The sequence below is a fragment of the Trichosurus vulpecula genome, chromosome 3, assembly GCF_011100635.1.
Source record: "Trichosurus vulpecula isolate mTriVul1 chromosome 3, mTriVul1.pri, whole genome shotgun sequence".
Taxonomy (NCBI): domain Eukaryota; kingdom Metazoa; phylum Chordata; class Mammalia; order Diprotodontia; family Phalangeridae; genus Trichosurus; species Trichosurus vulpecula.
This window is the reverse complement of record NC_050575.1, coordinates 202155564-202181376: the sequence shown is the minus strand read 5'-3', so window position 1 is coordinate 202181376 and position 25813 is coordinate 202155564. Positions and strand designations below refer to the sequence as shown.

Genomic DNA, 25813 nt, shown 5'->3' with positions numbered 1-25813 from the left:
AGGGCAGAAATTTTACTGGACCAAGCGGGAGCAGCTCAATACTTTACAAGCAAAACCCTTCACTGCCGGCTAGAGACTGACCCAAGGTTCAGAGATTACCAAGGACTAGAAAGTCATGCACCTCATGACGTACAGTAATGCTCTCTGCCACACCTATGTCCAGTTTGCTCGTGCAAACTGGATCATAGGCCAGTGAGTCACTCACTACAGGGAAGGAACAGCCATTCCCACTGATCCAAAGGGTCCAAAGCAGATAGGGCTCTCTTTTCTTTCTCTGATAGTTACTATGTCCCCTATCTTTCTTTCCATCTAAGCGAAAATCCTATACTCTGTGCCATGCTAGAGAGTTTACAGATAGGAGGGTCGAAGGATGAGAGAAACAGTCTAAAAAAGACTTCCCTCTAGAAAATATCATACTGACATTTGCAACAAAAGGCAGCTGTTAACAGAGTGGGGCGAAGTAACTCACCCAGAACCTGGTACATTGAATGCAACATTAATTAAAAGCAAGAGGCACCAAGAGTAAGGCTTAGGTCTTTGGTCACAAGCACCGGGAGCATGTCTCTAAGGAAAGAAATCCTTCCACTCAACTGAAAATAATGTAAGATCCTTATAACCTCCTCATGACCCGCTAGCTGCTCAAATCAAGTGGTTGATTTTTCCCTTCTTCTTTTGGGCCCGTCTTTGGCCCCCAAACTAGTCCCTACTCAAAAGTTCTTCTCTTCCTCTGCTTTATTATTCGATACTTTTCCTGCCTCTCTCCCTTCTCCGACCTTTCCTTCTGTTTCCTTTGCTGATTCCTCTTTTGTGCCCAGGCCCGAAATGTGAGTGAAGTCCAAATTTGAGTCCTCAGTCAGTCCCTCTCCTCCCTCAATGCTCTTACATTCAAAAAAGGCCCCTACCAACTCTTAGCCTTACCTCATTCACTCTGGCTTCCACCACCTCCCCCATGTGGAAGACTCCCAAATCTCTATCGAGAACCCTGGCTTTGCTCCTGAATTCTGGCTGCACATTGTCAAATGCCTGCTGGACTTTACTTGTAATTCAACATGTCTAAAATCCATTACTGTTCCCCTTAAAAACAGCTCCCCCCAACCCCAGACTTTCCTGTGTCCATTAACAGTGCCATTGTTCTCTCATTCCCCCAAGGCTTGAAACAGCAATGTTTTCTATTTTTTGTTTTAAACCTCTGCCTCTCCCTTACCCCTCACAGCCAAGTCCAGGCAATTCTGCCATCTGAAAGGTCCCTGGCAGCTCTTCCATTCCCACTACCAGCCATCTACATGCAGACCTTCACCCACTTGTGCCTGGTAGGTTCTAAGAGCGTCTCTTTCTCTAGCTTCTCTGCTGCACCATGCATCAATCCCAACACATCTGAAATGCCACCAACTAACTGATGCTCTTAAAAAGCTGCTTTTTGGAGAGAAGGACCTACGTGAACAAAAATATTTATAGCAGCTCTTTTTGCAGAGGCAAAGAATTGGAAATTGAGGGAATGCCCATCAATTGGGGAATGGCTAAACAAGTTGTGGTATATTTTACATAAATGTGTGTGTATGTATGTATGTATGTATGTATATATATATATATATATATATATATATATGTGTGTGTGTGTGTGTGTGTGTATAGTTGTGTGTGTATCCACGCACACATACACACACACACACACATAAAAAAATGGAAGCGAATACTATTGTGCTATAAGAAATGATAAGCAGGATGGTTTCAGAAAAACCTGGAAAGACTTACATGAACTGAGGCTAAATGAAGCAAGCAGAACCAGGAGAACACTGTATACAGTAACAGCCACACTGTGCTATTGTCAACTATGACTGACTTAGCTCTTCTCAGAAATAATAAGGATCCAAGACAACTCCAAAAGACTTGTGATGGAAAATGCCGTTCATCTCCAGAGAAAGAACTATGGAGTCTGAATGCAGATGGAAGCAGACTATTTTCACTTTTTTGTTGGTTTTTTGTGGCTTTTCCCTTTCATTCTGTTTCTTCTTTCACAACATTAGTCAGTGGCAATATGTTTACATGACTGCACATATATGACCTAGATCAGCCTGCTTACTATCTTGGGGAGGGGGGATGGAAGGGAGGGAAGGAGAAAAAATTTGAAACTCAAAAATCATTAAAAAAATGAACGTTGAAAACTATCTTTACATGTACATGGAAAAAATAAAATACAATTTACCAAAAAAGAAAGAAAGAAAGAAACCCAACACCCCACACCTGATTTTATCATGTTACTTCATCCACTCAAAGACCAGAGGGGTGGCAAATGCAGGCAATGTGAGAACTAGTATCAATAAAAATCTTAAAATAAAAACAAACCAAAATTGTGCCCCACTGCCTTTCAAACTATTTGGGCTGGCATTCAAGGCCTTCTGCAAGCAGACCTCAAGCCATCCTTCTGATCTCCCATTGTTTTTCTGTAGCCAAAATTGTCTATAGTCCACAAACACCCCTTACGTGTGCCAATTTCCATGTGTTCATCGCATTATGGCTGTCTCTCCTCCATCTGAACCCTATGCTCAAACTTATTCATTTGTTCCACAATCTGCTACTACATGCAAAGCAGTGTCCTCAGCACTATACTAAGTGCTGGGGCTGTATAAAAAGTAAATGAGCCAAATGCCTGCCCTGAGCTACGTCTTCAAAGGATGAAAAAGACATCAACGGGTGGAAAAAAGGAAAGGCATTCCAAGCACAAGAAATATCCTAAGCATAAGTCAAAGAAGCCGAGTTGGCCCAGAAGAGGAACAAGGAATGACAAGCGCTTCGATTTCTCTGTACAGGAGGAGGAGTAGCATGAGATAAAAAAGGTAGCGTAGTGCCAGACTGGGAGGGACCAGAAATACAAGAAAAGGCAGGAAGGGAGTCATTGCAATGCCAGAAATACAAGAAAAGCATTTCGGTTTTACTCCATAGGCAATAGGGAGGCGGGTTTTTAAGCCAAGGTGCGACGTGCTCAGATCTGTCCATAAGGAAGAACAGCCTACAGGTATGTCAGAGATGGACCACAGGGGCAGGTAGAGGTGAGGAATACTGACTGGCGAGGCTACTTCAATGGTCCATGCAGGTGGTCACGAAAGCCGAGATGACGATGACGGCAGGGAGAGTATAAAGAGAGGAGAAACGCTGAAAAAGAAGTATTGACAGGATGGGACTTGATGACTAATGGCATGTGGGAGATGAAGGAGAGTGAGGCAACAAAGATAAGCCCGAGGTTACAAACATGGTGAGCAATGGTGTAGTCAACAGAACAGGGTAGGGGGGCAAAGAGCGTGCCTCGATTTAGCACATCTTCAAAATGAGATGAAGAAAAATTCAGTGGAGTTTACTCAATGGTGATCTGCGATACGGGGGTCTAGGGGACCAAGATGAAGGTCAGGTCTATGGCTATCGTAAATTCGAGAGTTCTCCCTTTTCTGACCTGGGAGGGGTCTCTAGTGACCTCTCCTTGTTCTGAGGTCCTGCAGCCTGTGCTGTCTACACAGACACTGTACCCTAAGCAAGGACTACTACAATGTATAAAGAGCAACCACAATGAAGAAGGAAGTACAGCAGGGGTGCCTAGGAATTGAAAGGAAGCAGAAATTTATAAAGCACGGCTAGCAAGTAAGATGAACTTAGAGAGACAACTGGTCATCACGGGGACTTGATGGGAAGGGATCCTGCCTAAAGGATGACTCTGGAAGGACATTCCAAAAGAACAGGAGAGGTTTCTAAAAAGAGGAGCAAGGAGAAACAGTGTTGTATATAAAGAACATATACAGGTGAGGAGATACCAACAGTGCAGAGTGTTTGAGTGAAGGCCAACAGAGGGAGAAACAGAAGCACTATTATCATCAGAGTATACCACAGACCAGGGCTTATTCGTTATCTTGTCATGGTCACAGGCCAGCCATTGAAGGCTCCCCCTCCTCATACTCCTCCCCAGCAGACATTCAGTGAGATTTGTGGATTGATGGAGATGAAAACAGCTGTTCGTGGCTGGGGGCTGTGCTTGAAACTCTAATCACTGCCGGCCAAGGCCAGCTCTGTTTTCCACCCACTGGGGAGGAGCAAGGGAGAAAGGACAGCTGGAAGCTGAGATGTCAGGCAGAAGCCTCAGAGCCCTGGAACAGCAGGAAATTGCTCCTCGATGGGAGACATTCTCCTCTGATTTCTTTCCAGCTGACCCAAAGCAGGCAAAGTTTAGGAAACATGAAGATCTATCAAAGACTAGATAAAGCTAGAAGGGGTTTTGCAGAGGTCCACCTAGTTCAGATTCCTCATTTGACAAATGAGTTGGCAAGAGATGCCCAAGACTGCACAGGAAGTAAGCCTCAGAAGTGGGATCTGAACCAAGGCTCTCTACTTTGAGTGGTGGAGAACCTTGACTCTCCACTACCGTGCAAAAATTAATAAAGTTTTTTAAAAAGCAGGAATCTTAGGATTACAGATTTAGAGTGAGAGGGAACCTCAGATGATACCTAGTCCATCCCCTTATTTTACTGATGAAGAAACCAAGGCTTGGGAAGGTTAAGACATTTGCCCATGGTCACACAGATCATAAGCATCCAAGATGAAAGCTGAACCTTTGGAGGGGGACAAAAAAAAACCAAAACGTGCCATTTTTTTTTTAAATTTCCCTAAACCCTATGGTGGGAAACAGCAAAGCCTTAACTTGTAGGCTGCCCTCCTAGAGCAGGCAGTTGAAGTAGTAGGAAAAACATTAGACTAAGGGGTCAAAGAAATCCTGGATTTAGTCTATGCTCTGCTCCTAACCAACCAGGTGGCCTTCAGCTGCCTCTTCTCTAAAATGAGGGGAGTGGACTAGATGACTCCAAAGCGCCCTCCTAGATGTGACATTGTAGAAGTCTAATTTCCAGGGATTCCCAAGGGATGGCAGGAGATGAGCCCCAAAAGCACAGGGAGTAAACTCCTGAGCAGAGTACTTGCCTTTCCATGAAAAAACCCAGCCATGGAGACATGTAGTGGACCACCCACAAAGTGACCAGTAAGGCTCAGGAACTCACACACTCATCTAATAGTAGGAGGCCCGAGTCTAAAAGAGTCGGTCAGCAACATTCAAAGCTTCCTAAATGGCAAAGCCAGTGGGACCTGCCTACCCTAAGAGAAGGACTGAGTCACACGCTGGAAGGATCAGAGTACTCACCGTGACATTCTCCCTGCTCTTGTCGGCTGGACTTTCCTTTTCTTTTGAGGCACTGGCTGTGTCCGTCTGGGGAGCCTGTGTGCTTGAGCTAGGCTGGGCAGATTTATTTGTTTCTGTGCTGACCTCAGGATCTGTCTCTTGCTGGGTCGCTGTAGCTAAAATTTTAAATCACATCATTAAGCCATAGTTGATAACGTGATATTTTTTATATTTGTTGGATTTCATTCCTGAGCGGCAGCTTTGGGATTAAAGGGACCGTTCTGAGAGGTGCTCTAGAACCTTGACCTTCTTCCCAAAAAGCCAGCACGTCAGAAGGCCAGTGCTCAAAGGGAGCAATTTCAGAAGTGCTACCATTCCGGATGTGCAGAAAGTTTGGAGGCGGCCCCAAAACAAATTAGAAAATGAGGCCTTTCAGGGAAAAGTTAAAAGGAACAGACCTAATTAGAACACACAGAGGCCACGGGTTGAAGGAGTCTGTTGCCACATGCAGAGATAACAAAGGCTATGACTGAAGGTACATCCAGTTTCTCAGAGGCTAGACTATTCTATTTCTTTCTTTCTTTTTTTGCAAGGGGGGAAGGCAGGGCAATTGGGGTTAAGTGATTTGCCCAAGGTCACACAGCTATTAAGTGTGTCAAGTGCCTGAGGCCGGATTTGAACTCAGGTCCTCTTGACTCCAGGGCCGGTGCTCTACTCACTGCGCCACCTGGCTGTCCCTACTATTCTATTTCTATACCTCTTGACAGTTCAGCCTGCTTTCCCACTCATCATCTCACTGGATCAACCCAACAGCCCTATGAAGGAGACAGGGGAAAGGATGGTATTCCCATTTTACACATGAGGCCACCGAGGCTCAGAGGGATTAATGTGAGTTGCGCACTGATAAATGGCAATTTGCATTACAAGGGTCATCTTCTGACTCTAATGATCTTAGGAATAGAAATTTAAGGTCTCAATCTATACAGTTAATAGCAAAGCTGTAAATGATAATCAACTCCGAAAGACTTAGGAACTCTGATGCAGCCAACCCACAATTCCAAAGGACTCATGTGGACGTGCTATCCTATCACCTCCAGACAGAGAGGTGATACATTCTGAATGTAATTAAAGCATTTCTTCCTTTTTCTTGCTTTTTTTTTTTTTTGGAATGTAGCTAATGTAGGAATTTGTTTTGAATGATTATATGTATTTGTAATGGGTTTTGTTTTTCTTGTCTTCTCAACGAGTAGAGAAGGAGAAGAGGGAAGAGAAAGAATTTGAGACTGAAAACAAAATCAAAAAGGAATTTAAGTTCTCTATAAAGGGAGATTTAAGGCTAAAGGGGCTATTTGACACAGGTAGGCTGTAACATACTCTTCCTAGGGCTAGGGGCTAGAAGGGGGCTAGACCAGATTTGTTTTGAAACATCTGAGTATTATCCTGTAGGAGGAGGATAGGGGAGGTTTCAAATTCACCTCTTACAACATTAACTTGAACACCATGACGGGGACTCCACGTTTACTTCTGGCACAAAAGGATACCAAGCCTGACTTCATTTCCCAAGGGCAATGTCAGGGTCCTCATGATCCTATGCTGGCGATTCTGACCCCTACGGGAAGTCCGTGAGCATCGACACCCTTGCAGCCCCAGGAGTTTCTGCATGGGGGCTCCAGAAGGGTGAGTTACCTGACTGTGTACATGACTTCATGTGCTCGGGCCAGTGGGCCTGCTGGCACGGGTAATCACAATAGCTGGTGTTCCAACAGCAATAGAAAATGGCTTCTTTTTTGCAGTTCGCACACCACTGCTTCTTCTTGGTCTCATCCACAGCCTGCTGCTTCTCCAGCTCCAGCTGCTTCTTGACCTCAGTAATCAGGCGGTCACGCTCCTGCTCCAGGCTCTGCCGCATCTCGGCCATGGTCAGTTCTGTTCGGGACATGGGAGAAATCAGCTTGTCTTTACCTCTTATCTACATGGTGGGGAAGGGGGGTGACCAGGACTTGTTAATGTCAGCTCGCAATGACACGGCTTTTAAGTTCACAAAGCCTGCGGTTTCATCGGTCTAAGGAACTCCCAGATGAGGAAATCCTTCTACCAATGCACACAAGCATCTTCTCCACACCTTATACTCTTCAAAGCTGTCTGAGGCATTAAGTGAATTGCCCAGGGTCTCTCAGCCAGCATGAGGCCAACTCTCTATCCACTATACCCAGATACCTCTTTGAGGACGAGAAAGCAAGGGAAATGAGCCCTTTGAAAAGATGGTGGCGTACACGTTCCTTTCACATTAGGGTATTGTATTAAATGCGATATTCTAGGACCTAGAAAAATCAGAATACTAGAGCTTGAAAAGGCCTGGGAGAATATCTAGGCTTCATTTTACAGGTGAGTAAACTGAGGCCCAAAGAAACAAAATGCCTGGCAAGAATAACAGTAAGTCCTCCGCCAGGGGGCCCTAGGAGATCTTTACCCTCTGCATCATGAGGCCTACTCAATATGCAATACAGAATGCCAGGTAGAACCGATGGGAAACACAGCACTGTCTAACTCTCGTCTAGGAGTCCACAACATAGGGGCACCTTATCGATAGGGCTGAGCATAGATTCGAAGCCATTCAGAACTTCACTAGTTCAAAATTCTAACTTTTGAAAACAGAGGAAATACAAGAGGACTCTGCCAGAACCTACTTTCCCTGTTTTGGTTTTTTTTTGGTGAGGACATCCAGACACCGGGCCCTCCAATACATAGCTGAAATTACAACCAATTATTCCCTCACTCTTCCAAGTCTTCACTTGGGGTGCAGATACAAGCCTGCCCACTTTTAACCCTTTTCCCTGCCAAGGCTCAGAAACATCACAGATGGAGGGATACCCAAATTGTGCTTCATCTCTGAGAGTTCCTGCTGATGGAGCCACTGAAGTTTCTCAATCTCGATTCTCAAACGTCGAATCTGAAGCACAAGAGGACAAAGGTCGGATAGGCCGAAGTTAGGGATTACTGTAACGTATGGAGAATTTACAAAATACGGGCTCTGGGGTGATCACCGTGGCCCCCTTGTCCCACACACAAATATGACCTATCAAAAAACCCAATCCTGACAGGCAATCCCAGACTCAAGGGCCTCACACCCCAATCCAAACCCAGCGGGCCCCAACACTGTTAAAAAGTCAACACACACAAATCCAGGCTCATTAAACAGACTCACAGCAGCATCCCTCTGCTATATCTGAAACCAGAGCAAGTGACCAAGATTCGACCTTCTGAAAACCGACTGCAGATGTGGTCACTGCACAGTGGGGTCCATCAGCTCAGCCCAACCTCCCCCATTAGAATAAGGGGAACAAAGCAACGTCCATCTACATGCAAGGCTGAAGGAGTCTCCCCACCCCCACATCCCCCCGGAGGAGGTAAGTTTTCATTACCGATAGAACAAGGGGAAGAAAAATTTTCAGAGCAAATTTCCCCAGCTCCCTTTTATAGGAACCAAGACACATACAGTTTTCCTGTTAATAAATAGGAAATCAACAAATCTCAACGGACCTCGGCTATTGTACTTCCAGTGGTACTCTTAGACAGGTCGTTATATATTTCTGTCATTGTGCCTTTTATGGCATCCATCATCTAAAAGACAAAACCAAAAATAAGTGTGAGTCAGGATTAGATATTTCACGAGAATACTCGGGTGGCATCTGCAGGCCGTAAGAGTGGTAACTGCCAATTCTGAGACAAAAAGAAAAAAAGGCACCCTCTAATCAACTTGTTAGGACAAATTCAACTGGGGAGAGGACCTAAGGCTTTGGAACACAAGGCCGTGGAGTAGGAGACCCCGGCAAGCCAGCATTTGTATGGTCCTCTAAAATTTACAAAGCCCTTAGGTGCTATCCCCATTTTAAAGATAGTCAAACTAAGGCGAGTTTAAGTAACTTGCCCAGGGTGACATGGCCACTCATTCCAGATTCAGAGTTAGGTGTTTCTGACCCTAACCAGCGCTCTATCCACTACACTGCCTAGCTTGTAGGCAGCTATTATCTGGGAGGCTGATAGGAGCTCAGAGGGACCAGAGTAGGTAGGCGTTCACATGCTGAAGAGAAGAAGCATGTCTTCCGGCTGCTTTCAGTTTAACTATTTATTCTTGCTAACCACACACGCTAATCTCAGTTGTTTCTACTCAGAGTACAAAGATCAACAGCACCCTCTAAACTTTAGCACTCCAGGGATGAAGGCCCCATCACTCCACCCTAGTTACGGCTATACCCACATGGCTAACTAGGTCTCCTGGAAAGGAGTTCAAGCCCTAACTCCCGGAGAGTAGTCTGTTTATTTAAGAGTGTGCCCAGGAAAGAAACAGTGAAAAAAGCAGCAGCAGCAGCAGCATGGTGTCTCCCAAGGGAAGGCTGATTATGGAAGAAGGGAAAGGGCAAGTGTGAGCAGTGATGGGCTCTCCCCCCCTGCCCAGCCCCAGGAGAGGGGGCAGATGGCCAGAAGAGTAATTAAAGTCTCTAACCAAAGTCCTAGGACCCAGTGTTTAACTTTACTCTGTATTTTCCAATCTGCTGCTTCTGTATATAAAAGTCAATTTTCCACAGACAAATGAAATAGTTTTGCAGAAAAATCCAAGTTAATTAACCTCAAATTCACCCCCAAACAAGGGTGAGAGATGGGGAGAACAAAATGCCTGTCTCACTGTCGAGACAACATGGAGATTTCAATTCCCAGCTTACACCACTGTCCCACTGGGGGACCTGCCAGCAAAAACAACCTCTTGTATTTTGCAAGCGTTTTACAATCATTCTTTATTAGTCTACACTGAGATTTTACTACTAACGCTGTCAATTTTTTAAAATTAAAACGAAAACTCTTAAAAAGTTTAAGAAATCTGATACACTCCGTGCTAGCGATTGCATTCCATTTCAGAGAAATCATTGCCTCATCTCCTTAGACACATCAGTATTTCCAAATTTAATAAGGAATTCCACAGTAATGAAGAATTATCCTTCAGCCAAAATATACACATCTCAATCTTCACCTCCCGTCTCCTTGGAGACAAAGAGAAAATTAATCCAACCCCTCCCCCCCCCCCCCGCCCCCCATAGGATCAACAATAAAGACCATAAAGGTACCTTAAAGGTCCTTTAGGTCAACTCCTGAATTTACGGACGAGGCCCAGGGCGGTCAAGTGACTTACCTAACATCAAATAGGAAGCGTAAAGGCAGCCGGGCGACCCAGTGGATAGAGCACAGAGCGCACAAACCCAGCCTCAAACATCTACTTGCCGTGTGACCCTGAACGAGACGTTTAACCTGTTGACCTCAGTTTCCTCATCTGTAGGGACTAAAAATAGCACCTAGCTCCCAGGGTGGTTGTGAAGATCAGATGGGATATTGACGCAGCACAGTGCCTGACACGCAGTGAGAACGGATGTTCGCTAAACCCGTCTGGGTCCTAGGACTCCAGAGCCCATTTCTCGACACCACGATGCCTCCCAAATGAGGGAAACACTTCTGCCAAAAATGGCAGCAGGATGGCAAAAGCCACACATCCCAGCCCTGGATCCAGGAAACCCGTGGTCTGAGAGCCAAGGGGTGCCACTTACTGACTTAATGACCTTGGGTAAATCACATTCCCTCCTGGGGCCCAAACTGGAGATGAGACTAGAGGAGCCTTTGAAGATCCTTCCAGCTCCCGCGTTTCACAGGGAGTAGCCAACTTTGATACATGACTATAAAATACACACACTCACTGCAGAAGAGATAGAGACTAGCGGGTCTCACTGTCCTCAGACATGAGTGACTACGTTTGTCTGGCAGCCTAGGGACAAAGGCCGCATCACTCCACCCTAGGTACACTACGGACACACAGTTACTAGGCCTTCTCCCGGAAAGGAGCTCAATCCCTAACGCCTAGAGTATCTTATTCTTAGCTGCACTAAGAATAAAGTGTAATTCCTGAAAACGTGTAACTCACCAAGAAAAAAATGGATAATCTAGACCGAGCAAGCATTTGCAATATAATATGATTCCGCTTCCACCTATCTGAATGCGAATTTACAGACCCTGGGGAAGAGTGCACGGCTCCTTCGGTTTGCTGGACATTTGGCAAAAGCAGCAATGAAAACCGGAAAGCCAACAGTTCATTGTTAGATGAGGAGAACACATTCTCCCCCTCCTCCTTTTCCCTATCTTAAAAAAAAAAATCATGTAAGAAAACGCTTCTCATAGCAGAGGCCATGGGATTCCAGCATTCCAACAATCTCCACTGTAGAAACCACTCCAGTAACAGCACAGGTGTAATATATGAAATCGTTCCAACTTTAAAACCATCTCACGATGACCGATGATGGGAAGAACGAGAAGACCGTGGGCAGAAGCTGTTGTCTTCTCCATATTCTCAGCCAGGCCTCATGAAACCTAGCGTTTAAGACTCCAAATCACCTTGCCTTAGAAGCACGGCCCTTGAGGCCCTACCAGCAGGCCTCCGCCTTTACGGCCCCGTTTTCCAGCGCTCACCTTGCCAGTGTACTTGGCGATATCAGCGGCCACATCCGCCGAAGCCGTGGCGATGGGCAAGTCGGTGTTGAGCGAAGATGACAGTGTGCTTGAGGATCCTGAGCTGGTGACCATGGACACCGGCTGGGTACTCGTCACGAGAGTGATGGTGGAGGTCGAGGTGCTCTGAGTGATTTCCTTCTGCTGGACGGCTGGGGAAGGAAAGGATGCTATTACCTTACTGTCTTGTGTACACTTGTTACGAAACATAAGCTGCAGATGAAGCTAACTTCTGACCTATAAGCTGCCCTCTACAGGAGCAAAGCAAACTGTCTAGCACAGGATTTCTTAACCTTGGCTCTTCAACCATGAATTTGCTTCTTTAATATTTTGGTATCTATGTTTTGATGTAACCGTGCAATCCTATGTATTTTACACATTTAAAAACATGCGGAGGAGTCCTTCGTTGCTTAGCCAGACTGCCCAACAAAAAAAATGTTAGGAACCCCTGTTCTAGGAATCGATGCTGCCACTCCTTAAATAAACCCACACTCTTGCTAGCACCAGAAGAGTTGGAGGAAGATAGTGGGTATGAAGTTGGAACCAAAAGATCATAGACTGGGGACTCTAATCATGAATGGGCATGTTTCCATTCTCAGTTCTGTTCCCAGCAGACAGATGGCACCTTTCTGTCCTATGTCCCCTTAACACAGAAGTTCTGAGACCATGCCTTCGCTGCCTAAAATCTTTTAAAGCCATTCTGCCTTGGAAGGGCTTCACGAGGGGCTCCGGGTGACTACATTTCTCCTCCTGGGAGAATTACATGAAAGTGTCACGCTAAAGTCCCAGAGCCCAGCTTACATGCAACCAAAGACAATTTTCTCTTTCTCTGTATGAGATCTGCATTAACTCAGCTCAGCAGTGCACACACACACACAAAAAAAACAACCCTACATGTCTGGCCTAGTGGTTACAGATGAATGCCAACCAGGAGCTAGATTTTAATGTGTTTGTTTTGTCTCGAATCAATGCTAGGCTGGACCTGTAAAGAGCTGGGGGGCTGGAGATACACAAACGGGAATGACTCTGCTGCTAATTGGGTAACTTCCACAGATGGCTTCTCCAAACCGGCTAACAATGCATTTCTATTAAAACATACTTTGCTACCAGCTTATCACACTGTATAATTTCGTCAACAAGACGAAGGAAATGAAGAATGCTTTCGGCATGGCATGATCTGAAAACAAATGTGTAATGGGAACTAAAAATAGTGAGGATGCTAGTCCTAAAAATATATGATGGGATGGAGTTGGGCTCCACTGAGAATGGAGGGAGGGGCAAGATACCTTTCACAGCCTGTCTGGTCTGATATCTTGTCCCTTGGGAGGACTGGGGCTGCTGCTGCTGGCCTTGGTGACTCTGCTGCTGCTGCTGACGCTGGACCTTCTGCATGTGCCATTTCTGAGAAGACGTTTGAAACTTACTTGAAGAATTCCACACGACCCGCTGCACGGCTGGTGCGGTTTCCTTAGGTAGCAGCGGCCTCTGCTTTTTCACGGGGCTCCCGGTGGCCGCCGGGGGAGCAGCGATGGCGGGGGCAGCGATGGTGGTGGCGGCTGCGGCGACGCCTGCCGGGGAGGTTTGGGCCGCGGATCGGGTGAGGACAGGTGTTTCGGGGGGAGGATGGCTGCTGTTGGCACTAGAGGGTGGTGGGGCTTTACCTACAGCTAAAGCCACAGGGGAAAAAAAAAAGATATTTGACTTCTGTTCATCTAACAATGGCATAAAAAAACCCATATAGATTTGTTTTGAGAATCAGATGAGATAGCGTGTGTAAACTGCTTTGCAAACCTTAAAACACCATGTAAGATGTCAGCTATTGCTATGAAGGAAAACTGACGATATGATAATAATAATAATAATGGCTAACACTGAAATATGTTAGAGAAATGTGTTATATAGAGACAATATTCTGTATAATTATGCAAAGTACATACCACATTTAGACCATAACATAATAGCACATATTATGACTGGTTATGTTACCTATAAGACTTACATTATATATTGCATTATGCATGTTATATTTATATATGTATACAAGCATATTATATTTGTGCGTAATATCACATATTATATATCATAATCAGCTATATCACATGCAGTATTTTGCAATATGTAATTAATATATACTGTTATAAATATATAATGTGTCACTGACATCATATTGGCAAAAGCATTTTACATAAATATTATTTCATTAGATACCCACAAACAACCCATTTCAGAAAAACCGTACAGGTATTATTTCCATTTTACAGATGAGGAAACTGAGGCCTGCCTTGCCTCTGGCCACAGGACAGGAATCCAAGTCTAGCCTGACTTCTACTCCACTGCTCTTTCTACTGGAGAAGTCCTCTCGTGGCCCGAGCCCAGCTGCAAGGACCAGAAGAACAAAGGTTTGCTGGCACAGCACCCAAACTCATCAGGCTATTTCTGAGGCATTTTTCCAACTTGCTCTTTAATCACTGGAATGGGAATAGACTTTCTGACCCCATTCGGGGTTTTCTTGGCAGAGAGACTGGAGCGGTTTGCCATTCCTTTCTCCAGCTCATTTGACAAATGAGGAAATGAGACAAACAGGATTAAGTGACTTACCCAGGGTCACACAGACAGTAAGTGCCTGAGGCCAAATTTGAATTCAGGTCTTTCAGACTCCAGAGTTGGTGCTCTATCCACTGTACTGCCTGGCTGCCCTCAACCAACATTGACTCATCACCAAGTATATAAGGCAATATCTGCGATATAAAGAAATCTGGAACACGGTCCTTGCCATGAAGGAGAGTAGTACAAAGGAAACAGCACCAAGTGGAGGTAAGAGGACTTGGGTTCGAATCCCACTTCTGATGCTTCCTGCCTGTGTCATCTTAGGCAATTCACTTGACTTGCCTTGGCCTCAGTTTCCTCATCTGGAAGATGGGGGAGCTGGATGGACTCCCCTCCCTCTGACATCACTTACCTTCCACGTATATATCTTGCATATATGTAGTTATTTGCATTCCATCTCCCCCCATTAGAATGAGAGCTCCCTGAGACCATATTTGCCTTTCTTTGTATCTCCAGCACTTAGCACAGTGCCTGGCACACAGTAGGTGCTAAATGTTTGCTGGTTGATTAACTGACTAGATGACCTCTGAGGTTCTTTCCAGCTCTCAATCTATAATCACAGGCTCACAGTCTAGCAGGAGGGATGAGAAAAAAATAAAAGGCAGAAGGATAGCAAAGTATAAGAAGAGATGCATCAGAAAGAACGCGGGGAGGTTTTGGAAAGGGCCCTTTCTACAGAAGGCTCTGGGAAGACTGGGGGAATGAGCACCACACAGCAGCCTGAACCCGGAGGCCCAACCCCAGTGGCCCAAACCCAGCCTGAACCCGGAGGCCCAACCCCAGTGGCCCAAACTCAGCCTAAACCTGGCAGCCCAAACCCGGGCTCTCCAGGAGGGGGAAGATTCCCAAGGGCAGAGATGAGGGGAGGTCAGGAGCAAGGAGCACCAGCCCAGCCTGGAGACAGAACAGAGGTAGAGAAGGATAGCAGGAGGAGAGAAGGCTGGGAAGCAGAAGCGCAGGCAGAAGTGGGGATTTTAAACAGAGATGGCCCTGGGCTCATCTTTAAGGAAGAATAAGCTGTCATAGTGGAATCACAGGCCCATGCAGTTAAAGCAGCATCAAGTCCAATTTTACAAATGAGGAAACCAAGCCCCAGAGGCCAAAGGGAGCACAGAGTCTTTTGTTGTTGTTGAGTTGTTCAGTTGTGTCCAATACTGTAACCCCATTTTGGGAGGGAAAGGAGGGGCCGGAGGGCAATGTTCTTGGCAGAGATGCTGGAGGATTTGCCATTTCCTTCTACAGCTCATTTTACTGATGAGGAAACTGAGGCAAGCAGGGTTAAGTAACATGCCCAGGGTCATACAGCTATCAAGTGTCTGAGGCTAAATTTGAACTCGGGTCTTCCTAACTCCAGGGCCAGCCCTCTCTGCACTATGGTGCCCCCTAGTCCCAAGAAAAGCAACACCTCCCTCAAAAGAAGAGCTGTTCACAGGCAAGAATGTATATGGTTTTGTCCTTGGACGGTTAGGACTAACCCTCCGCTCCGCCCCCTTACAATATCTGGAGCATCTGTTGGCATCCAGAACATCGTGAGATTTTAACCAATTAAATCATGGGTGGAAAAAAAAAAAGAACTGGACCTGTAGCCAGAGGATCTGCATAGGAATCCCAGCTCTTCTATTTACTATCTATGTGTCCTCAGGCAAGTTATCTAGCCTCTCTAGGTCTCTGTTTCCTCATCTGTGAAATGGGGGAGCAGGGGTAGCTAAGAGGACTCACCTGCAAGACCCCGTCCAGGTTCAGATCTAGGATAGTATTAATTACTACTACTACTATTATTATTATTTAATTAGAACTCTTAAATGACTCTATTACTCCTACAAAGATGGGTTTGGGGTCCCTGAAAACAATGGCAGCGTTCATGAAACTGTGCTTTAAAAAATAATCTTATAGATAAAGATACATATGTATATATACACATATATATACATATTACATATCAATATATAATTTATATGTAACTCTGTAACTGCTCTTTTATTTTTAAATACTACCACCACCACCACCACTACCACTAGTAGTACCAGTACCACTACCGCTAACCATTACTGGCAGCTAGGTGGCACAGTGGATAGAGCACTGGGCTTAGAAATGGGAAGGACATCTTCCTGAGTTCAAATCTGACCTTAGAGGCTGACAAGCTGTATGACCTTGGGCAAGTCACTTAACTAGGTTTACTTCAGTTCCTCATCTGTAAAATGAGCTGGAGAAGGAAATGGCAAACCACTCTTTGCCAAGAAAACTCAAAATGGGATCACGGAGAATAACTTAAAAACTATTCAACGACAACAACGTTATTATTATTATTTGATTAGAGTCCTTAAATGACCATATGACTCTTAAGAAGATAGTTTTGGGCCCCTGAAGGTAAGTGGAGGGTTCTCAAATTGTGCTTGTAACTTCTCTCATTTTTAAAAGCCAGTAATCAACCATTAGTGCTCTAAACAGATTCCAAAGTTGCATATTCAAGGTACAATATGATAAACTGTCATACCTGTAAAGCAATCAGAATAAAAAAAACAGTAAGGCCCTAAACTGCAGTGGAGCTGGCAACTAGCAATACTGCTGAAAAACTGACAATCGGTGGGGACAAAGACCACCCAGGTCATCAGAAAGCCTGAAATCATGCACTTCTCTAGAAACACTGAAATAAGGTTTCCCAAAAGAACAAAAAGTATGATTAAATCTTTATGACATTAAATTACTTAATAAAAAAATATGCCCATCCTTTTAAAGTTTATATCACCCCCATAAAAACATTAATATAATTATATCCAGGGAATATTTCAGTAAGCTAAATGTTTCTGGGAAGCCAAGGAGGATGAATGGAAGCAAATTGCCTGTTTTGACTTCTGGAATAAAATGTTCTCCCCCTGTGGTTTGGCTGAAAAACCGAGTCTGGATAACCACCATTAGGGAGGTAGGCCTAGCACAGGCTTCCAAACACGGGGGCTCTGAGGTGGCTCACGCCTCTCTCTCCCTTTACCAAGCAGTCCAGCCCTCTCATCTCTAGCCAGAACCATCCTGCTGCTGACCCCAGAGGCACTGAGTGCTCCCTGACCGCCCCCCCCCAACACACACACACACACACACACACACACACACACACACACTCTCTCTCTCTCTCTCTCTCTCTCTCTCTCTCTCTCTCTCTCTCTCTCAGACCATGGTGTTCAGTATCCAGCCACACCCTAAACGTGATATTATTACCCTTTTCAGTCTCTTCAAGGGCCTGGGAGGGCACCTCCACAGACAGAGTTTCTAGCATGCAAAAATTCCTATAATTCCTTTTATGTTCTCCAAATTGGCTTTTTTAAAATCACATTCCTCTTCTTAGAAAATGGATTCTTAAAAAAGGCTGGCCCACCCACACAAAAGGTCAGTTGGAAGAATAACCAGAGTTATCTTCTGTCAACCTTTACTGCAAATCCTACAGCCATCTTTACCCACCCCCACATAAATGGGGATCACAGGGTTCACCTCAACTGCCCAGAGCAGAAATAACAAGAAAAAAAGATTCAGGCAAGACCATCAGCATGCACGAGCCTGCTTAATCCAAAAATAACCAAGTGAGTCTCTGATTCCAGTCATCTTGTACATGAAAGACAAGCATCTGGGGAAAAGTAATTCTCTTGTAAATTAACTCATTAAGCAAGAGACATTTGCCTAGATCAGTGATTCTTCAACTTTTTGGGCTCAGGACCCCTTTACAATCTTAAAAAATATTACTGAGGACCCTCCTCCCAAAGAACTTGTTTGAGTTGTATCTATCAATATTTAAATACATTCAAAATTAAAATGTCTCAGCATTATTTTGAAAAGAGTTTTAACCTCCTGAACCTCCTAAAAGGGTCTCAGGGACCCTATTTTGAGGACCACTGGCCTAGATGATACAGATGATTCTAGGCCTAGAATCTATGAATTAGACCAGGGCTGTCCAACCTTAGGTTTTTACTGAGACAACAGATAATATATTTTGATTTGCCATTTTAGTGAGAGCTCTGCAGTAGCTGGGCTTCATTTACTAAAGCATTTATGAAAATTTGTATGCTTGTAAGGTTACTAAAGCATTTATGTAAATTTCTTTGCCTGTAGGCCGGCCACATAAATCACACTGTGGGCCACATGCTGGCCTGCTGCATTTTGGACAGCCCTGAACTAGAGCATAAAGAAAAGAAAGGAGAGGACAGATGATGGATTAAAGGAAGAAAGGAATCTCTTAAAGAGGATTTTTTTTTCCTTCTCATTAATGATCTCTTGATCATTAGCTATAAAAGCCAATTTAACCCCTTGGGGCTTACACACACCCACTAAATCAGAGTTAAAAGTATCATAAGCGTACTGACAAAGTATAATCTAACCCTATCCATCTTAAGAATGTTCAGTAAAAAAATTATTAAAAAAGATCACTTCTAAAAATAGCAGGATCCTATAAAAATGTGGGACCCCTCCTCCCAAAAAAGTCCAAGAATAAAACTATAATAATCATAGTCATACAAGGGTTCCAGGAAGTCATCTAATCTAACTTCTGAATTTTATAGGTGAGGAAACAGATTCTCTTCGTTCTATGGCTGTGCCTCTTACAACTCAGAGAGTTCACGTAGTGTGGAAAGAGTACTTGAGCTGGGATCAGCCAGAAGATCTGAGTTCGAATCCCGGATCTTCAATGACCAATTGGATGAACTTAGGCAAGTGTTGCTCTGGAGTTGTGGCACTAGGTGGTCTCCAATTCCATTCCAGTGCTACCCAACATTTCAAAATTAATTCATGTAAAAAAGGCTTTGTAACCAGAAAGTGGTTGGGATTCTTGTCACCTTTCTGGGGGGTTGAGGAAATGTAACCTCCTATAAAGTTTCCTTAGAGTAGGGAACTCCAGGTGAAGAAGCTTCCTCTACCAACACAGATGAGCAACTGCTCTAAAATTCATTATTAGAGAATAGCCTAGGTCACTGGGCAATTAAGTGACTAGACCACAGTCACACGGCCAGCATATATCAGAGGCACAACCTGAACTTAGCTCTTCCTGACTCCAAAGCCAGTTTTCTATCTACTACAGAATGCTGAATTTCTTGCCATTATTCTTGTAATGACTGGCAAATAAAGTTCCTTGGTTGCTTAGTACAATAACATTTGAGTCCAATAACTCATCCCTCCAACAGTGACAACAGCCCTCTTCTTTGGAATCCCCTCACTGGATGTTCTGACCATTCACTGAGAGGCACACAGGATGACCACAAGTTGATATGAACCCCCTACAAGTCTCTCCTTCCCTTCCATCTCCTTCCTACAGAGACTTCTGGCCACACTGGATGGGGGCTTACTCTGCTCAGTTCAGAGCAACACCAAGAGGAAGGCTTGGTCGGAGTGAGCGCAGAGCCATACCTTTGTCTGTAAAATGGGGAAAATAATCTCCATTGTATCTGTACTCTACAGAATTGTTATGGAACTCAGATGTAACACCTTAAAGGGACAGAGACCAGACCTGAGATTTCATTGACAGAGGACTCTCCCAGAAAAAGAAACCTTCTCTACCAATCAGGCCGCATACTGACTTAGTTTTAAAATGTAACATTATCTATGTTTTATTGCATTTTTATTTATTTTGTTAAATATTTCCCAATTACATCTTAATCTAGTTCCACCCGTTGGGAGTATTGTGGGCTGTATGTAGCCCACCATGTCTGACACTTCTGGTCTAGGGAACTGAAAAGTGACTTCATGGCCTCCCACCATAACCCCCAGCCAGTCTTTCTGGCTCCAAAACTCAATCTCTATCCACCATGAAATGCTCCCTCAAGCAAAACCTAACAGCATTATACTGACGTTAGATGTTGTGGCTGTCGTCACATAAATAATAGGTGGTGTCATTGTAGTATAAATATCAGGTGGTGGCAGTAGCAGCGTATAAATATTAGGTGGTGGTGGTGCATAATGTTAGGTGTTGTTTTTTTGAATGTTAGATGGTATTTAAATGCTGGCTGCTATTTTTATATACATGTTAGGTGTTGTGTTGTTTGTACCTCACTCTCAAAGAGAACCAATGACATGATGAGGGTAATGTCTTGACTTGCACGTGAATTGGATTTAAGTATGGCAGAGCTGTGAAAAGTCATCAGCCTCACTCTCTCCTACAGGGTCCCAGAAGGCAAGACAAAAGGCGATGGCCCAGGACGCACTGGGTGACCTTGGTCTTTCTAAATTAAGGTTTTCCCAGGTCTCAGTTTATCTGAGGCAAGGCCCATTCCAATGAGTAAGATCTGGGTAAGATTTGAGACAAAAGATGGACCAATTTGGAAGGGGAAGACCCTTAAAGGTGCTGGTCCAAACTGAGGTTGTAGAAATGTGACGTGTTATTGGTATTGCTGACGCTGTATAAATGGGGAGTAATGTACATACGTTTGGAGTTAGTGTTATGTAAGTGGGTGGTAGGAGTGGTAGTGGTGCAATGTATAAATGGGTGGCGGTGTATAAACATTAATGGGTGGTGGTGTATAAACATTAGATGGTGGTGGTGTTATCAATTTCATCATCATCATCATCACCCAGGGACCTAATTCCTCCTCCATCAACTCCCTAGAATGACACCAGCTGTTACTGAACTTATCAGCGATCTTTTTTTTAACAGGCCTCTTCGTATTATTCTGCCCCAAGATCTATTCCGGCATCCAGACTTCCTTCTGAAGAAGGTTAGTCTCAACTGCCTTTACAAAAAAATAAAGAAGCAGTGTGGCCTAGTGCAAACAATGATAAGTTAGGTGTTAGAGACCACAATTCACATCTGTGTGTCCTTGGGTAAATAACCTGCCCTCTCTGGGCTATATCTCTAAAAGGCAGATATTGAGCAAGATGAACTCTGAAGGTTCCTGAGGCTTCTAAAACTCTTGTCCCAAGGTCACTTCCAAGCGAGACAGTCTGAGTTCTAGTCCAACAGCTCTCAAACTTTTTGGTTTCAGGACACAATTACACTGTGAAATATTACTGAGGACCATCCTGTCCTACCCCCTTCCCCCCTCCACCCCCACATACACCAAAGATCTATTATTTATGTGGGTGGGTAATTGTCACATCCAAAATTAAAATGTATTAGTATTTTTATAAAAATAGTTTTGACCATAGAGGAAGGTTTTTGAGGACCTTCCAGGGATTCCAGGACCACAATTAAGGCCCCTTACCTTACAACCCAAGCCTTGCACAGTGCCTTGGAGTAGATAAGATGGATATAGATATAAATAAATCTGTTATCAAGCATTTACTGTGTGCCAGGGACACTGTGCTAAAAGTAAAATAAATTCATCAAGGTTTGCTAAGAGGATGCAAAAGTGCCATCTGGTGGGACAGCCTCCCGACTGGTCTCCCAGCTCCCAATCTTGCCCTCTCCAATTCATTCTCTACACAGCTATCATGAACTGATGCCAAGTGAAGTAAAGGAGAACAACATATACAAGGACAATATTAATCAGGTAAAGGAAAACAATCTCAAAAAACACACGAATCAGTGACCAATCACACTTGTGATGATGGAGCAGCGTGGACCTCAACAGAGAAAAGGGTTTACACTTCCAGACACCAACAATGTGTAAATCTGGTGGATTTGTCTATACTTATTTGTTACCCATGACAGCTATCATTTTTTTTGAAAGGGGGAGGGGGGAAGAACAGGGTTATGATGCCCACCCCAAGAAAGCAAAAGAGGGGAAGAAAAAAGTGTTAAAAAAATAATTTTCAGCTACACAAGAGAGAAGTTCAGAAGGGAACAGAGCAGCTATGTAGCTACATATGGTGAAACATGCATACTTTTTAAAAATATGCCGCCTATAATGCTCATGTCTGTATGTACAATCCCTTTTTCTGTTCTGTGTATGTGGAAATGTTCGTGTTTGTTGATGTTCCTTGGGTCCATGATTTTTAGGAAGATACAGAAGCTGAAAATTACAAACAGCAAAGAAATCCTTAGCGTGTTTAACTATGGGGTGGTGAACTACACAAGAACACATGCCCTTTACACGTTACTTCTGAGGGAATGCTCTGTCTGATTGGGACCTTGGTTAAAGGGCAGACCAAAACAATTAGAATGCTGCTAAGGGACAAATTTCTATGTGATCAGAACAAAAGCTGTGGATACGGGTTAAAAATAACCGATGACCTCTCTGGGTGGGTGGAGGGAGCCTGGGCTCCAAGCCTAGTTCAGTCCCCATCGGTAAAATGAGGGGGTTGGGCTACACGATCTGTGAGGCCCCTTCCAAATCTACAATTTGACTAATTCCGTGACTAACTGTGTGACTTTAGGCAAAAGAACCATCTGAGTCTGAGTATCCTCATCTCCAGAAATAACTACCACTAAAATAGCTTTAATACCCAAAACTTCTTCTCACTCCTAGTTGTAACATCTCACCTGGACAGGTGTAATTAGTCTCCTAGCATCCAATCTGTCCCCTCTCCAATCCATTCTCTATGTAGCTATCAAATTGCTGTTCTTAAAACAAAGTCCAATCAGGTCCTCCTCCACTCTAAAATCTTCAATGCTTCCCTATTGCCTCAAGGGTAAAACACAACAGCATTAGACTGGCTTGGGTCCAGAATACAGCTCACTCCTAACCTTGCTGGTCTAATTTCATAATACTCCCCTTCGTGCACTCTCAATCTCGCTTAGGAGCCGCTCCCCTCTACGTCACATTTAATTATTTCTGAACACACGATATCTTCCTACTCAACTCACTCTCTGCTCCCCCTCCCTGCCAGCTGCCTTGCCCTCCTAGGGACGACTCCATCCTGAGCCTTCTCGCCAGCCGGTGAGCCAAGGTCACCGTTTGGTGAGGAGTGTGTAGTCACGTCCTCTTCTCCCTCTCCACCAGCTGCCTCACCCTTCCCCCAACTCTCCAGTTCCTCTTTAAAATTTACCTTCCTCTATTAGATCTTGACATACTTGAAAGGAAGAGCCATCTTGTTTTGTTATTCTTGTATTCCCAGCATTTAGCACAGTGCCTGGCACATAATAAATGGTCTATCTTATCTAGCTATTCATCTGTATTCTTCTGTCTATCCCTAGTGAAAAATAAGTTCCTTGAGGAGAAGAGGAAAAGGGAACAAGCATTTATTAAGCCCTTACTATATGCCAGGGACTGTACTAAGCATTTTATAAATATCATCTCATTTGATCCTTACAACAACCACCTTATGAGGTAGGTGCTAATACTATTCTCACTTTGCAGTTGAGGAAACTGAGTCAGAGAGAGGTTAAGTGACTTGCTCCATGTCCCACAGCTAATAAGTGTCTAAGGCTGGATTTGAACTCAGATCTTCCTGATGCAAGGACCATTGCACGACTTCACCTAGGGAAGGGAGCAATTCATCTTTATGTGTGAACACAATGCCTTGCATGTAGCATTTACCAAATATCTGATGAATCGAGCTGAATTAAATAACCCCCAGGTCCAAGGTGGTGGCAAGATACAAATTAGAACATCCCGAAACTGACCTAGCTCACCTTCTTGTTTAGCAGGCGGCTCCTTGGACTCCTTCTTACTCTTCCGTCCCTCTCTCCCAGAATGATCTTCTCCAAGATCTATGACAAGTTCACTCTCTGAATCAGAGTCCAGACCTAAATGTACCGTAGGGGAATCTGTCTCATCTTTGCCTTTAACTTTCTCTTTCACAGGATGGGGCAAAGTCTTGACTTTTTCTGAAAAATCCTTCTCAGGATCTGCAGTGGACTTTTCTTTGACCACAGGGTCTGATTTTTCAGTGGAGGGAGATGTGCTTTTTAAATCTTCTTTGATTTCCACCGGAGTGGGAGGTTTAGGCTTTTTTTTCAAGGTGGCCGAATCTTTGTCCGTCCGGCTACTTTCCTTGTCCTCTGTCTCCTCCTGTTCAACCTTAGTTTTCTGTTCGTCATCACTGATGTACTCGCTGTCACTTGAGTCTGATTTCTCTGAATCTTCTGAATCACTGTGCTCTACGGCTGTATAAACATCTTCCGAGATTTCATTTATTCCTAAATGGGAAGGAGAAAAACCAGTGAGTGCCGTATTCATTAACCAAGAGGAGGATACCTCACCGCTGTGACCACCACGCAAACATTTTCCATGTCAAACATTAAAGAGGAAATGAGATTCTTATTATGAATAAGTAGCATGATGTGATAAGAACAGGGGGCTCGCAATGCAATAAACATACATAAATTTAAAAGAAAAAAAAGAACGGTGGGCTCAGGTTGTGAGTTTATGTCACACCATGTCACAGAATTTGAGAGCTGAAAGCTCTGTTAGCTGGCAGCTAACTACCTCAACCCATACCTGAAAGAAATCCCCTTGGTTTCCAAAAAACCTAGGAAGACCTGTATGAACTGATGCAAAGAGAAGTGAGTAGAGGCAGGATAATAATTTATTCAATAACAACATTGTAAAGACAAGCAACTTTGAAAGACTCAGTAACTGATCAATACGATGGCCAAACAATTTCAAAGGACTCATGATGAAATATGCTGTCCTCCTCCAGAAAGAAAAGTAATGGACCCAGAGAAAAGACTGAAGCATATTTTCTTCTCTTTTTTTGAACATAGTTAACGCATGAATGTCTTATATAACTATATATATTTGAAATGGGTTTTGTTTTTCTTGTCTTCTTGAGAGGGAAAGGGGAAGGAAGAAGAGAGAATTCAGAGCTGAAAATGAAACAACAATGTAAAAAGACAAAAAATACCCACCAATACATACTTGACAAGTGGTCATCTAGCTTCTTCTGGAAGACCTCCAAGAAGGGGAACCCCCAACTTCCAAGGCATCCATTCCACTTTTGCATAACTGATATTTAGGAAGTCTTCCCTAACTTCAAGCCCCAAGAGGTTTTTTCCAACATCTACTCACTGCTCCTAGTTTTAGCCTCTGAAGCCAAACAGAACTCTTGTCTCTCCTCCTCCTAAGAGTCCTGTAATACTTATGGTCCTTGGAGTCTCCTCCAAGCTAACCATGCCCAGTTACTTCCACCAATCTTCATATGGCATGGACCCAAGCCCCTGCACCACCCTAGCTGCCCACCCCTGCACCTTCCCAACTTTATCAACTTTACTCACAGGAAACTCTCTTCCTTTCTTGAAACTTTGGTTTTCTCATGTGCAAAAAGGAATACTGCAAACACTACCACCTTGCAGTGTTGCTACAAAGAGTGCCCTCTGCATTCCGTATATAATTACATGTATACCTATTTTCTCCTCTGTTTGAATGTTGAGAATTCTTGGGAGATGGGATCACCTCATTCTACATCTTTATGTACAGCCAGGTGGTGCAGTACAATGTTGGCCTTGGATACAGAAGACCCAAGTTCAGATCCTGCCTCAGACGCTTACTAGCTGTACAACACCAAGCAAGTCGCTTAATCTTGCTCAACATCAGTTTCTTCATCCGTAAAATGGAGACAATAAATAACAGCACCCGTCTTGCAGGGCTGTCCTGAGGATCCAATGAGATAATATTTGTAAAGCAACCTTAAGGGGCTATATAAATGCTAGCTATT

The 25813-nt window shown here is 44.1% G+C and overlaps 1 protein-coding gene across 6 annotated transcripts in view; it reads right to left on the bottom strand.

The window, feature by feature from the left end:
- Positions 1-25813, bottom strand: part of ZMYND8 (zinc finger MYND-type containing 8) — a 112539-nt gene that overhangs the window by 6019 nt on the left and 80707 nt on the right. For 4 of the 6 annotated variants that reach the window (XM_036749410.1, XM_036749411.1, XM_036749412.1 and 1 more), the window contains 7 exons: positions 23790-24296; positions 12985-13365; positions 11660-11850; positions 8693-8773; positions 8024-8102; positions 6839-7078; positions 5174-5328 (listed from right to left, as the gene is read on the bottom strand). In XM_036749410.1, coding sequence (XP_036605305.1) covers positions 5174-5328; positions 6839-7078; positions 8024-8102; positions 8693-8773; positions 11660-11850; positions 12985-13365; positions 23790-24296 — 1634 coding nt within the window. The remainder of the gene's footprint in view (positions 1-5173; positions 5329-6838; positions 7079-8023; positions 8103-8692; positions 8774-11659; positions 11851-12984; positions 13366-23789; positions 24297-25813) is intronic. The other 2 variants (XM_036749414.1, XM_036749415.1) reach the window with 1 other exon arrangement.